This window comes from Capra hircus, chromosome 6, assembly GCF_001704415.2.
Source record: "Capra hircus breed San Clemente chromosome 6, ASM170441v1, whole genome shotgun sequence".
NCBI classification, from domain to species: domain Eukaryota; kingdom Metazoa; phylum Chordata; class Mammalia; order Artiodactyla; family Bovidae; genus Capra; species Capra hircus.
The window spans coordinates 61,423,844-61,437,144 of NC_030813.1; the positions used below are offsets into that span (position 1 = coordinate 61,423,844).

Here is a 13,301-nt window from a genome sequence, read left to right on the forward strand (position 1 = left end):
GTTCTCTTAAAATTGGTAACATACTAATTTATTTCCCCTTGAATTAGTTATGTTGTAGTGAAACTGAGAAGAACCCTGTGGGGCCTTTCAGTATTCTTGTTTCTCATTTGTAGGAAAAGGCTTAGTTGCTCAGTCGTGTCTGACTCTCTGCGACCCCATGGACTGCGGCCTGCCAGGCTCCTCTGTCCATGAGGATTCTCCAGGCAAGAATACTGGATTGGGTTGCCATGCCCTCTCCAGGGGATCTTCCCAACTCAGGGATCGAACCTAGTCTCCCACATTGTGGGCAGATTCTTTACATTCTGAGCCACCAGAGAAGCCCAGGAAAAAGGCTACAGCCTCTAAAAACTTCCCTGTCCATGGGATTCTCCAGGTAAGACTACTAGAGTGGATTGCCATGGCGTGGTTGTCATGCCCTACCAGGGGATCTTCCTGACCCAGGAATTGAACCTGTGTCTCTTACTTTCCTGCATTAACAGGTGGGTTATTTACCACTGGGACCACCCTGGAAGCCCCAGGATATACATAACAATGTATCTCTTCAGATATATACAATAGGATATACATAACAATATAGCTCTTTGTTCTTTTACAGGAACTAAGGCCCCCACCAGGTGAAAGAAGGTAACTGCAGCCTGGGCGGGTTGGAACCAAAAAAGGATGATGATTGAGATTCATGGAACATTACACCCGTTTCCTTACCATCAACCAGTCAGAGAAAGGTCACAACCCTGTAGACTTTTCTCCAAATTTTGCCCATAAAGACTCTTCCTTGAAACCCTTCTGAGAGTTTGAGCTTACTGATCATGAACCACCTGTTGCCTTTGTTTGGCCCTGCAATAAATCTGCTCTAAATGCTGATGTTTTGATTTGTTAGGATTCACAATGCATCAGGCACATGAACTTGGGTTCAACAACAGTAGTGACCTCTGAGAGGCAGTGGTGACCAGTGACATGAAGCAAGATCTTAATTCCTTGCCCAGGAATTGAACCTGGGTAGCCTGGATGGAAACATAGGAATCCTAGCCACCAGACTAGCAAGGGCTAGAGACTAGAAGCTATTTTTCACTGGCTCTTACTCCTAGTGAAAAATTCATTTCTCACAGAGGCAAAAACTGTAAATGCAGGTACAAAGTTTATTATTAGACACAGCGTTACAACAAGAGGGAAAGCACACATACAGTTAGTTTAGTTAAGAGAGGAGCAAGGCAGAGATACACACACTTGGAGAGAAAGGGTGTGGGCATCCCCCTGAGAAGAAGGGAAGTAAAGAGGCAGTTAAGTCATTTATATAGGATAGTTCTTTGCTTACCTTTGGCTAATTGTCTGGTTTCTTTTTCCACACCTGACCTGCCCTAGGACCCTCCCCAACATGCATGTGCAACTTTCCAAGATGGATTTCAGCCCAGAGGCCTATGGAATCACATATTCTGGGGTTGTGCCCCTCCTTTTTATCCCCCAGGAGTCTTTCTGAGCGTGTGAAATGTCTCCCTTGCCCCAAGAAGGGGAAGTACATGACCTCTTGATTCTTAGCTCAAACAATACTTAGACCCTCTTTGCTCCTGTCATGACTGTTATCTGAAGGTGTCCATAGGAGACAAAGTCTGACTATTTACCCTGTTTCAGTTGTTATTTCCATTTCGGAGAGCAGCTCACCTATCCCTGCCTCAGTAGCACTGTAGTCAAATGACTCATTAATTTTAAAATCATGTATTCCGTTCAATTACTTTATTTGTGTCAGGCATTGTTTTACCCCTGGGAACCAGCAATGGGCAAAACACAAGACTCCAGCATCATGATGCTTATTTTTCATTCTGAGAGACACAAAATTATAAAAAATGCATAGATAATTTCAAATATATACAGGCATTTTGAAGAAAAGCATACAGGGAAAAGGGGTAGAGAATAAACAGGCTTATTATAGCATCAGGGAGGAAGAAATTTTCCTCTACCCTTTGAGAAATAGAATATTTCCTGCCATACCAGTAAATAAAGGATATCACAGTGATCAGCGATTGCAATCAGTACTGATTGCAGTCACCATCAGTGGTGAGCTGGTGAGTCCTGAGGACTCTCAGTATTCCTCAGGACATTGTATGAACCTATAGGACACTGGCCCCAGATAGCTGAGGCACGTATCAAGGGCATGATTTCAGCGAGCACAGACTCTTGCATCTTCCCATACATAGACAGGTGCTAAATGAGGTATCTTGTATCCCTTTAATTAACAATAATCTTTTTTAAAAAAAAACTCAGTTTTTAATTTCATCATTTCTTGCATTTGATGTACGCCTCGATGACATCCTTGGCCTGAGATTCTTTGCCATAGTCCTTAACCACCAAACAACTGCAATCAGCCACTTTACGGGGTTTTCCCTCTCTGTCAATTTTACAGAGGCCTACCCACTCCCCTAGTTTCCTGTTGTCATCAACCTTAATCAGGTTGATTTGATGCTCAGCACAAAGGGCCTCCATCAACTTGACATACATAGGCTCATCACAGTTGGATGCAAGCACACATAGATGGGCTTGGCGCTTGTCTAAAGCTTTCAAAGCTTCGCGAATTCCATGCGCTAAGCCATTGTGGATGAGGGCAGTCTTCAGCACCTCTTGCAGAGCAGTATTGTCTATTACACCTCCAGGAGCAATGCCTTCCTCGGCCATGGCAGTGGGTTACAGGTGGAGCCGAATCTTGAATGGACATGAGCCTCCGCCTCCGCGCGGCTCGCAGCAGCAGGGAAAGAGAGCAACAATAATCTTTTGATGTTCAAACTACCTGCCCTTTGTTGCAAAACTATATAACCTGATTCTCCCCTCACCTCCTCGGAGCAGTTCTTTCCAGGTTACTTGAGATGCTGCTTCCCCAGCTTGAAGTCCTAAAAATTCCTGCAGAATAAAACATAACTCTCAATATTTTTTAAGTCTACACCTTCTACGTTCTAAGTTGGTCTAAGAGTTAAACTTACATCAGACGGATTACAGGATAAAATCAAACAAAAGTTCAACAACATGTATACATAGGAGAGACCCAGGAAAACTGAGTAACTCTCCAAAATGGCCAACTTGAATACCATCTTCAGTTAAAGAAAAAAGAGGATGTTAGGGGTGGTAGTTTGGGACTTCCAAGGGGAGGAAGGCAACTGAAAAGGAGACAGAACAGCAGAGGTTTGGTAAACAAATGTTTGATGGGTCAGCAAACACAATGGGACACAGAGGGGAATTTTAGCAGACTTTGCTAGGTTCCTCTGAGTCTACACATCTAGTTTGTACTATGGTTATCTATGGTGGTATCACCCTTGGCAGACATGTCCTCCACATTCTTTTAAGCAGGTTGGGAAAGGTCAAAGGTCATGAGTCTCTGTCCTTAAAAAAATCAGCCTAAACTAATACACATGCCAAAGAAACTCACTTTGGGGTGGAAAATCTTACTCCCATACAATAGCTAGGGCAGTCAAGGTAAATGTCGCTCGTTTGAGCTAAGACCTGAGAGCATGTCAGATAAGCATCACAGTTAATGCTTGGTGAATATTGTTGATTGCTTTCTCCCTGGGACCACACTGACTCCTATTTACTTGTCTGCACACCTGCTCTACCCAGATAAATCCTGAGCTTGTAAGTCTTATATTACAGACAGGAGTCCCAGGTTCAGAGGTTAGTAAAGCAAGTTCTGATTCTGTGGGTACTTGCCCTTGTGGTAATGGCTACACAGTGGTGTTGTGACATACTGTGGTACAGGTTCTGAGAGCACTGAGGACAAATTAGCCTAGTCTTGGGCTTATCCAGTAAGGCTCAGGAGAACGAGAGGCTCAGGAAGCCATTGTCCTTCCTTCCCACCTTCCATCCCATTCTAACAGCATGGCCCAGGATCTGAGCCCAGAAAAAAGGAGAGTAGGCAGAGCCCCCCAAAGCTGTCACTTCTGCCCAAGTTTTCATGGGCTGTTAAGAAGCAAATAATTCACGTGTAGACATCCAAGCAAAGTGCCACAGCAGAAGCAAGGAAGACAGTTCAGTTCAGTTGCTCAGTTGTGTCCAACTCTTTGTGACCCCATGGACTGCAGCACGCCTGGTCTCCCTGTCCATCACCAACTCTTGGAGCTTACTCAAACTCATGTCCCATTGAGTCAGGACACAACTTAAGTGACTGAACCACCACAACCATGTTAGTCAGGGATGTTTTCACCTAAAAGTGTAGGCAAAATGTGGCTTCTTAGTTTAAAAGACTTATATAAATAAAAAACGAGATAATTCAGTCTATTAATGATTTCAGTTCAGTTCAGTAGCTCCTAAGTCTCCAACTCTTTGAGATCCCATGGACTGAAGCATTTCCTGTTCATCACCAACTCCCAGAGCTTGCTGAAACTCATGTCCATCAAGCTAGTGATGCCATCCAACCATCTCATCCTCTGTTGACCCCTTTCCTCCTGTCTTCAATCTTTCCCAGCATCAGGGTCTTTTCAGATGAGCCAGTTCTTCACATCAGGTGGCCAGAGTATTAGAGTTTCAGCTTCAGCATCAGTCCTTCCTAAGAATATTCAGAACTGATTTCCTTTATGATTGAATGGTTTGATCTCCTTGCACTCCAAGGGACTCTCAACAATCTTCTCCAAAACCACAGTTCAAAAGCATCAATTTTTCGGCGCTCAGCTTTCTCTATAGTCCAACTCTCACATCCATACATAAATATTGGAAAAACTATAGCTTTGGCTAGATGGACCTTTGTTGGCAAAGTAATGTCTCTGCTTCTTAATATGCTGTCTCCATTGGTCATAGCTTTTCCTTCAAGGAGTAAGCGTCTTTTAAGTTCACAGGTGCAGTCACCATCTGCAGTGACTTTCGAGCTCCCCAAAATAAAGTCTATCACTGTTTCCATTGTTTCCCTATTTTCCATGAAGTCATGGGACCAGATGCCATGATCTTAGTTTTCTGAATGTTGAGTTTCAAACCAACTTTTTCACTCTCCTCTTTCACTTTGATCAAGAGGCTCTTTAGCTATTCTTCGCTTTCTGCCATAAGGGCGGTGTTATTTGCATATCTGAGGTTATTGATATTTCTCCCGGCAATCTTGATTCCAGCTTGATTCCAGACATTCAAACAAAGCACCACAGTGGAAGCGCGGAAGACAAGGAAGACGCCAAACTTCCTGCGCAGCCACGCCCTCCCTCGCTGGTCAAGGTCTGGCAAGGTCTCGCGATTGGTCCTGCTCGCGCACGCCACTTCCGCTGTCTCCGCAGCTAGGTCTCTAAATGATGTTACCATTTCCGGGTTTCCTGAAGCCGCCTGAGGCGGCGCAGGCGTCGGTGTTCGGCAGTGTCCGGTCTATGGAGTCAGTTGGTGGCGGCGGCGGCGCGGAGGCAGCAGGCGGTGTCCGAGTGGGGGCCTTTGCCCCGCCAGGATGTTACCGGGCTTGGCCGCCGCCGCTGCGGCCCACAGATGTAGCTGGTCTTCCCTGTGCCGGCTCCGTCTGCGCTGCAGGGCGGCGGCCCGGGGCTCCAGCGACCGCCAGGGTGAGTGTCCCGCGCCGACCGCTGACTCCGCGGAAGCCGGGCTTGAAGACAAGGCCGGGCTTGGAGCCGGGTGCCTCGCCTCGGGCAGTACTCCGCCTTGCCCTTCCCCAGCCAAAGAACCTTCCTTTTTGGCCTCCGTCTTCGCAGTTCAGGCTACCCACCCTGCGGTGGCCCCTACAGGCCTCCTTGATCTGGTGTCGCGTACATTTCTATCGCGGCTCCCGCGGGGACTTGGGGCAGTTCGAGGTCCCGGTGGCATCCATGAAACTGACTACTTCGTTTCAGATGAAACGTTACGTGAGCATCTTAGTGCATGGCGGTGACGGCCCGCCTCCTCCCCCAGTCAGTAGGAAATTGCTGACTCCAAGTTCCAGGGTGTTTTAAGCTCACCCCCTTACCTTTATTGAGCACTTGTGACTCAGTAGATTTCCTTTCCGTGCTGCTCTTCTCATATGCCCAGTTTGTTTTATTAAATTTTCTGAGAGGAAGTTGGGAGTTGCGACTTAACATTTACGAATAATTATTTAATATGAGACTCTGACAGTCCCGCAATTAATTGAATGAACTCAGTTCGGTTGAAAACTCTTTTTGGTGAAGAAATGTTTACTGTTTTACTGTTTTTATGATTCTTTTCCAACAATCGTTTCTGACTCAAATTTCAATGGGCAGTTTACAAAATATCATTGAACTTGCAAGTCTGAGTTAGACTTACCTCCGTTTTTGCCATAGCACTAGTCTCTTGCAGGCCGAGAGGAACAATGAGGGAGAGACAGAATCAAATCCACCCCTAAGTTAATCCCCCAGATTCTTGCGGGTGAAAAGAGAATTTAAAGAAACATTTCCCCAAAGTTTATGTTTGAAAAGTCTTGTAGCATGTTTGTGACTTTGCAATAAAAGTTAGAAGTTGTAGACATTCAAGTTTATAAGCTTTATTAGAAGCTCTTTACTGTGCAATTATTTTGGAATATGGTCCTATTTTTGATTTGTAATAAATGTAGAAACTGGCTCTTAAAATTTCAGAAGGGTTCATTTTAACAGAACTGTTTTGGAGACTTTTTGGTAGTGATAAAAACGTGTAACTGGAGTTTTCCTGTAATGGGAAATACACCCGATTCTCTTGTGAACAACATGAATCATCTAGTTGTACCATACTCCAAAATCCTCAGCTAAGCTTTCTAGCATGACTGCTTCTATTGACCAAGTAGTTTCAGCATTTTACACCTAAATTAGCTGGAGTGGCTCTTTGTTGTTGTTTGGTCACTAAGTCATGTCCCACTCTGCAACCCAGTGGACTGTAGCCTAAATTTAGTCTAAACTGACAGTAAGTGTTGGTAAAAGGAGGTGAAATAGTGTAATTTGTTAATTCATTATTTGTTGAAATTTATGTACTCTTCTCTCATCCCTCTGCGATAAGAATCACCTGTCCTCACCATTCACAGTGACTGCAAAGTTGTTTACAGTATTTATTACCAAAAAATTAAAATGTGTTCTCATACTTAAAAATAGTAGATTGAAAAATAACCTTGTTGGTGAAAATTTAGTTTCAGTAATACCTAAACAGTTTTTAAAAGGGCGACCATAATTGTTATAAAACTTCAAAAGGATTATTTAGAAAAAGTACTTATTAAGTTGGTTGCACATAAGAAAGAAATATTGGAAGAACTTTTGGGGAGAAATTTCTAAAAATAAACGTTACTTTGTCAAGAAATAAAGTTTAGTTTGTGCTTCTAAAACCCCAGTGTAAATTTAAAAAGAGTAGTAGAGGAAGAATCTTAAGGGAAACAACTGCTTCTTGCTGCTGCTGCTGCTAAGTCGCTTCAGTCGTGTCCAACTCTGTGCGACCCCATAGACGGCAGTCCACCAGGCTCCTCTGTCCCTGGGATTCTCCAGGCAAGAACACTGGAGTGGGTTGCCATTTCCTTTTCCGTTGCGTGCATGCATGCTCAGGCGCTTCAGTCATGTCCGACTGTTTACAACCCTGTGGACAGCAGCCCACCAGGCTTCTCTGTCCAAGGGATTCTCTAGGCAAGAATATGGGAGTGGGTTACCATTTCCTTCTCCAAACTGCTTCTTATGCATGCTCAAAGATGAGAAATGCTGGTGGGTCAAATTAACACTGTAAACATTTAAAGGCAACAAGGAAAACAATATTTGAGGGCAGTTCTGTCTGAAAGAAATATAATGTGTATCATGTATGTAATTTTGATTTGTCTGATAGCTGTATTTTAAAAAGTGAAAACAGATGAAATTAATTTTGTTAATATAGTTTATCCAGTATATTCAATGTTATGATCAATATAAAAATTATTGAGATATTTTACTTTATCTTTTTGAACTGTTTCTGGAGTCCAGTGTGTATTTTACACTTACAGCACATGTTCAGACTATCCGCATTTAAGGTACTTAGTGAACAGCGACTACTGGACAGTGCAGTTATAGAATTAATATTCCTAATTTATAAAGAATTTTTACAAGCCAAAGTACATTCCAGTAGAAAAATGGGCAAAGGAGATGAATGCATTCATAAGGGCATTCGAGTGACCAATAAAAATGCAAAAATGTTCCATACTTACTAATAAGTATAGAACTATAAATCTAAAGGATTTACTACTAATTGCTTTCATATTAGCTGAGTTTTTCATAGTGAAACTCCATATTGAGGGTGCAGGAAAGCAGAAACTCTTACTACTGACTGGGACATACAGTTAGTTGGTCAGTGTTTTGGAGGTCAGTTATTCCTTATACTAAAAACAACCATAAAGGGTCTGTGCCTTCTCACCCAGCAGTTCTACTTAAAGGGATTTGCTTTCAAGAAATAACCAGATACTTACTAAAGTGTGCACACAAGTTTATTATTAATAGTAATAAATAGGTAACACTTATAGTTATGAAGAGTATATTACAGTTATGAAAAGTATATGGTATAATAAATATACCACATTATGGTATATTTATTAAGGGCTGGTGATAGATGCAGCCATTAAAAAAATATAATTTAGAAGAATACTTAGTGACTTGGGTAAATGTTCTTGATGTAAATGTCTCACCTGTTTTTCATGTATTGGTACCTTGCCTTGTTGACAAGGATTTGAGGTGGGGGGATACTCCCTTAAAGACTACAAATCAACAGATACAAGCTTTTGCTGAAATCCAAGATTAATAAAAGTATAGGTTTTACATGAAAAGATAGAAATTAACCTTTGTATTTTTAAATTTTGGTTTGTAATGTGCTGGTACACCATATGAAAAGTAGAGTGGGGATTGAATCCCTTAAATAACTAACAGGAACATTGACAGTTGTAAAAGACCATTTTGGCAGAGTGACAGCAGGATTCTGTGTAGGTCAGATTAGTGATAAGGTTGCCTGTGAAGTGAGGTTAGCCACAATATGTGTTTCATGTATAGAGTTTTTGTGAGTGAGGATCATTCAGGAAGAGATATCAAGCATTGTAGTTGCTGATTGTGTTGTACTGAACAAGACAGACTTTTCACCATTTTTGGAAATGAGAAATGAGAAAACATACCTAAAGACTGTAAAAGAAAGAAGCTGAGTGGTAGTCTAGAAGCCTGCAGGGGCCATTTTATTAGTTATGCTGGCCTGGGACTCCAGCTTTTCTAAGGAGGTGGTTACTGAGCCAAGTCATGACAAATGAAAATGAGCAAGCCAGGTGAAGATCTGGGGCAAAGAGCAATCCAGGCAAAGCAAATAGAAATCCTGAAGACCAGACTTGTAGTATTCAGGAGCAGAAAGAAACATGCTGTGGCTGGAGTATGGTTGGAAGGGGAGGGATGTGTGAAGTGAGATTTGAGAGGTATCAAGGAGACCCCGCTTCGATTCCTGGGTCAGGAAGATCCACTGGAGAAGGGATTGGCTACCTACTCCAATATTCTTGGGCATCCCTGGTGGCTCAGCTGGTAAAGAATCCACCTGCAGTGCTGGAGATCTGGGTTCAGTGCCTGGGTTAGGAAGATCCCCTGGAGAAGGGAAAGGCTACCCGCTCCAGTATTCTGGCCTGGAGAAGTCCATGGACTATAATCCATGAGGTCTCAAGAGTCGGATATGACTGAGCAGCTTTCACTTTCATAGCCTTTTGGGCTGTAGGTTTAAGGGGCCAGAAAAAGGAAATGTTTTAAAAATATCATTCTGACTACTGTGTAGAGAATGGATTGGAAAGGGGAAAGTATAAATAAGGAGATCAGAAGAGGGCTATTAGAGTTAGCCACCGAAAGAAGATTGTAGTTGGGCCATAGTACTTAGCAATGGAGATCAGTTCAGTTCAGTCGCTCAGTATGTCTGACTCTTTGCAACCCCATGGACTGCAGCATGCCAGACTTTCCTGTACATCACCAGCTCCTGGAGCTTGCTTAAACTCATGTTCATTGAGTCAGTGATGCCATCCAACCATCTCATCCTCTGTCAGCCCCTTCTCCTTCTGCCTTCAATCTTTCCCAGCATCAGGGTCTTTTCCAGTGAGTCAGTTCTTCACATCAGGTAGCCAAAGTATTGGAGTTTCGGCTTTAGCATCAGTCTTCCCAAAGAATATTCTGAGAACCCCATGAACAGTATGAAAAGGCAGTGGAGATGAAGAGATGCAGATGATTTTGAGGCATACTTTGGGATATAAATTATAGTGTGATAATACAGGTAGAGCATTTAGGACAGTGGCACTTGGTGAATCCTTAATATATTAAATATTCTCCCCTTTTCTAAGAAAATATTAAGAATTAAGCAAGGAAGTAGAGTTGTATGCCAAGATGCAGTGCAGAAAGTTGCATATTCTTTACATACTCAAAAAAAAAAAAAAAAAAGGATTCCTGGTTGCTTAGTCTATTCTGGTGAAAAATCACATCAGCAGTAGTCCTGAAGGTTGAGGCTGCCTGGTGTAAGTCACCAGACAATCTTTTTGCTTGCCTGATGATTAGACCTGAAAGGGATGTTCCTGCATTTTATTTTGCTTGCTGAAATTATAAAAGTAAACTAGAGACCAGTCAGTGTGCTCCTATTAGCAGAAATAATGCTAGAAGTGATTTAACAATGGATATATTTTTAATTTAAAATTTTAGGCATTGGGGAAAATACAGAAAAGTTATTAAGCTACAGAGTAAAAATTATGCATAATCCAGATATTTTACCAGTCACATTTAATAGTTGAAATCAACCTGTATTTTGCTTGTTTTTAAAAATGCAACATCATGGTTCAGTTATACACACACACACACATATATTATCAGATTCTTTTCCATTGTATGTTATTACAAGTTATTTAATATAGTTCCCTGTCCTATACGGTAGGTCCTTGTTTATCTGTTTTATGTATAAAAAGTTAGTCGCTCAGGTCCGACTGTTTGTGACCCCATGGACTGTAGGGCTCCTCTATCGTGGGAATCTTTATGCAGGAATACTGGAGTGGGTTGTCATTTCCAGGGGATCTTCCTGACCCAGGGATCGAACCTGGGTGAGTCTCCTGCTTTGCAGGCAGATTCTTTACTGTCTGACCCACCAGGTGTGTATGTTAATCCCAAAGTCCTAATTTACCTCCTTTTGTAACTAGAGCTTCCCTTGTGGCTCAGCTGGTAAAGAATCTGCCTGCAGTGCAGGAGACCTGGGTTCGATCCCTGGGTTGGGAAGATCCCCTGGAGAAGGGATAAGGCTACCCACTCCAGTATTCTGGCCTCGAGAATTCCATAGACTGTATAGTCCATGGGGTCACAGAGAGTCGGACACAACTGAGTGACTTTCACTTTGGTAACTACAGGTTTGTTTTCTATATCTGTGAGTCTGTTTCTGATTTGTAAAGAAGTTTATTTTCGTCATCTTTTTAGATTCCACACGTAAGCAATATAATATTTGTCTTTCTCTGTTTGACTTACTTCACTCAGTTTGATAATGTCTAGGTCCATCCATCTGCAGTGGTCTCACATATAGAGACCGATCTCTGAAAGACTTAGGTACATGTTTATCTCTTGTCCTGAAACTAGCCTAAAGTAAAATATTTCAAACTGTTAAGAAATCTTTTTGTTTGTTTTTTAGTTATTGTTATTGCAGAAGCAACATACATAATAGATAGAATTGTCGGTTTGCCTGGCAGAAAGAGAGTCTTTTGTATTGTAGTCTGAAAAAGAAGGCCAAATTTCCTCCAAAAGCCAGAGTAAGTGGTAGGTGACAAACCAGATTGGAGAGGACAAGGGGTGATCAGTAGCAATGTCATTAGGAGCTGCAGAGACAGTAACAGTAAAATAAAAGCAGAGAAAAGTGATTGTTGGGGTTAGACTGATAAGATACCTAGCTCTGCAGTCTTGATGAAAAACAGCCCTTATATATACAGCAATGAGAAGTTCCTTTTCCAAGCCCATAGAGTAGTGAGCACTGAACTAAGCTACTAATCTGTAGCTTAACATAGCTTATTTTAGAAGTCATCTTGAAGAGAGGGTATAAATGACGGGTAATATTTTTTTTACTATCTTTTTGCCTCCTAGAATTAATTAACAAATTCAGTAATTTATTCAACGAACAGTTGAGTTTCTACTGCTGTGTTTTAGGTATTCTGTGTATTTTATTGAGTCAAATGTTGTCCTGTATATTCTGCAGTTTCCTTGCAGTTTCAGTCTTGTATTATGCCAAATATGTACTTTGAAAGTTGCTGATATCTGAAATTCTCCTAAAGTTAAAATTTAATAACTTTTTGAAATAGTAAGCAAGGAAGCTAACAAGATTGCTAAGGTAGTATCACAAGGACACAGGAGTTGGGAATTCCGTGGTGGTCCAGAGGCTAGGATTATTCACTTTCACTATCGAGAGTGAGGGTCTGATCCCTGATGATACTAAGATCCCCATGCCTTGGAGCAAGTAAGCTGGTGAGCTCTGGAGCCTGTGTGCCCAACTAGAGAGCCCATGTATGGCAGTGAAACATCCTGTGTAATGCAACTAAAGCCCGACACAGCCAAATAAATAAATATTTTTTAAAAACCCAGTTATGGTTCAGTTCAGTCGCTCAGTCATGTCCGACTCTGTGACCCCATGGATTGCAGCACTCCAGGCCTCCCTGTCCATCACCAACTCCCAGAGTTTACCCAAACTCATGTCCATTTAGTCGGTGATGCCATCCAACCATCTCATCCTCTGTCGACCCCTTCTCCACCTGCCTTCAATCTTCTCACCATCAGGGTCTTTTCAAATGAGTCAGCTCTTCGCATCAGGTGGCCAAAGTATTGGATTTTCAGCTTTAGCACCAGTCCTTCCAATGCACCCAGGACTGATCTCCTTTAGGATGGACTGGTTGGACCTCCTTGTAGTCCAAGGGACTCTCAAGAGGCTTCTCCAACACCACAGTTCAAAAGCATCAATTCTTCGGCACTTAGCTTTCTTTATAGTCCAACTCTCACATCCATGCATGACTACTGGAAAAACCATAGCCTTGACTAGATGGACCTTTGTTGGCAAAGTAATGTCTCTACTTTTTAATATGCTATCTAGGTTGGTCATAACTTTCCTTTCAAGGAGTAAGTGTCTTTTAATTTCATGGCTACAGTCGCCATCTGCAGTGATTTTGGAGCCTAGAAAAATAGTCAGCCACTGTTTCCACTGTTTCCCCATCTGTTTGCCATGAAGTGATGGGACCAGATACCGTGATCTTAGTTTTCTGAATGTTGAGCATTAAACCAACTTTTTTTCTCTCCTCTTTGACTTTCATCAAGAGGCTCTTTAGCTATTCTTCTCTTTTGCCATAAGTGTGATGTCATCTGCATATCTGAGGTTATTGATATTTCTCCCCGCAGTCTTGATTCTAGCTTGTGTTT

At 42.1% G+C, this 13,301-nt stretch overlaps 1 protein-coding gene, 1 long non-coding RNA gene and 1 pseudogene across 2 annotated transcripts in view; 2 read left to right on the forward strand and 1 right to left on the reverse strand.

Moving 5' to 3' along the window:
• LOC108636276 lies at nt 237-861 on the forward strand. Its single transcript, XR_001918248.1, has 2 exons — nt 237-373; nt 596-861. It is a non-coding gene; the product is annotated as an uncharacterized LOC108636276 (long non-coding RNA).
• Nucleotides 2,254-2,679, reverse strand: LOC102181013 (annotated as a pseudogene).
• The window catches only part of SLC30A9 (solute carrier family 30 member 9), an 80,719-nt gene continuing 72,665 nt past the window's right edge, over nt 5,248-13,301 (forward strand). Inside the window, exon 1 of the mRNA XM_013964616.2 lies at nt 5,248-5,504. Coding sequence (XP_013820070.1) covers nt 5,393-5,504 — 112 coding nt within the window. The 5' untranslated portion in view covers nt 5,248-5,392. The remainder of the gene's footprint in view (nt 5,505-13,301) is intronic.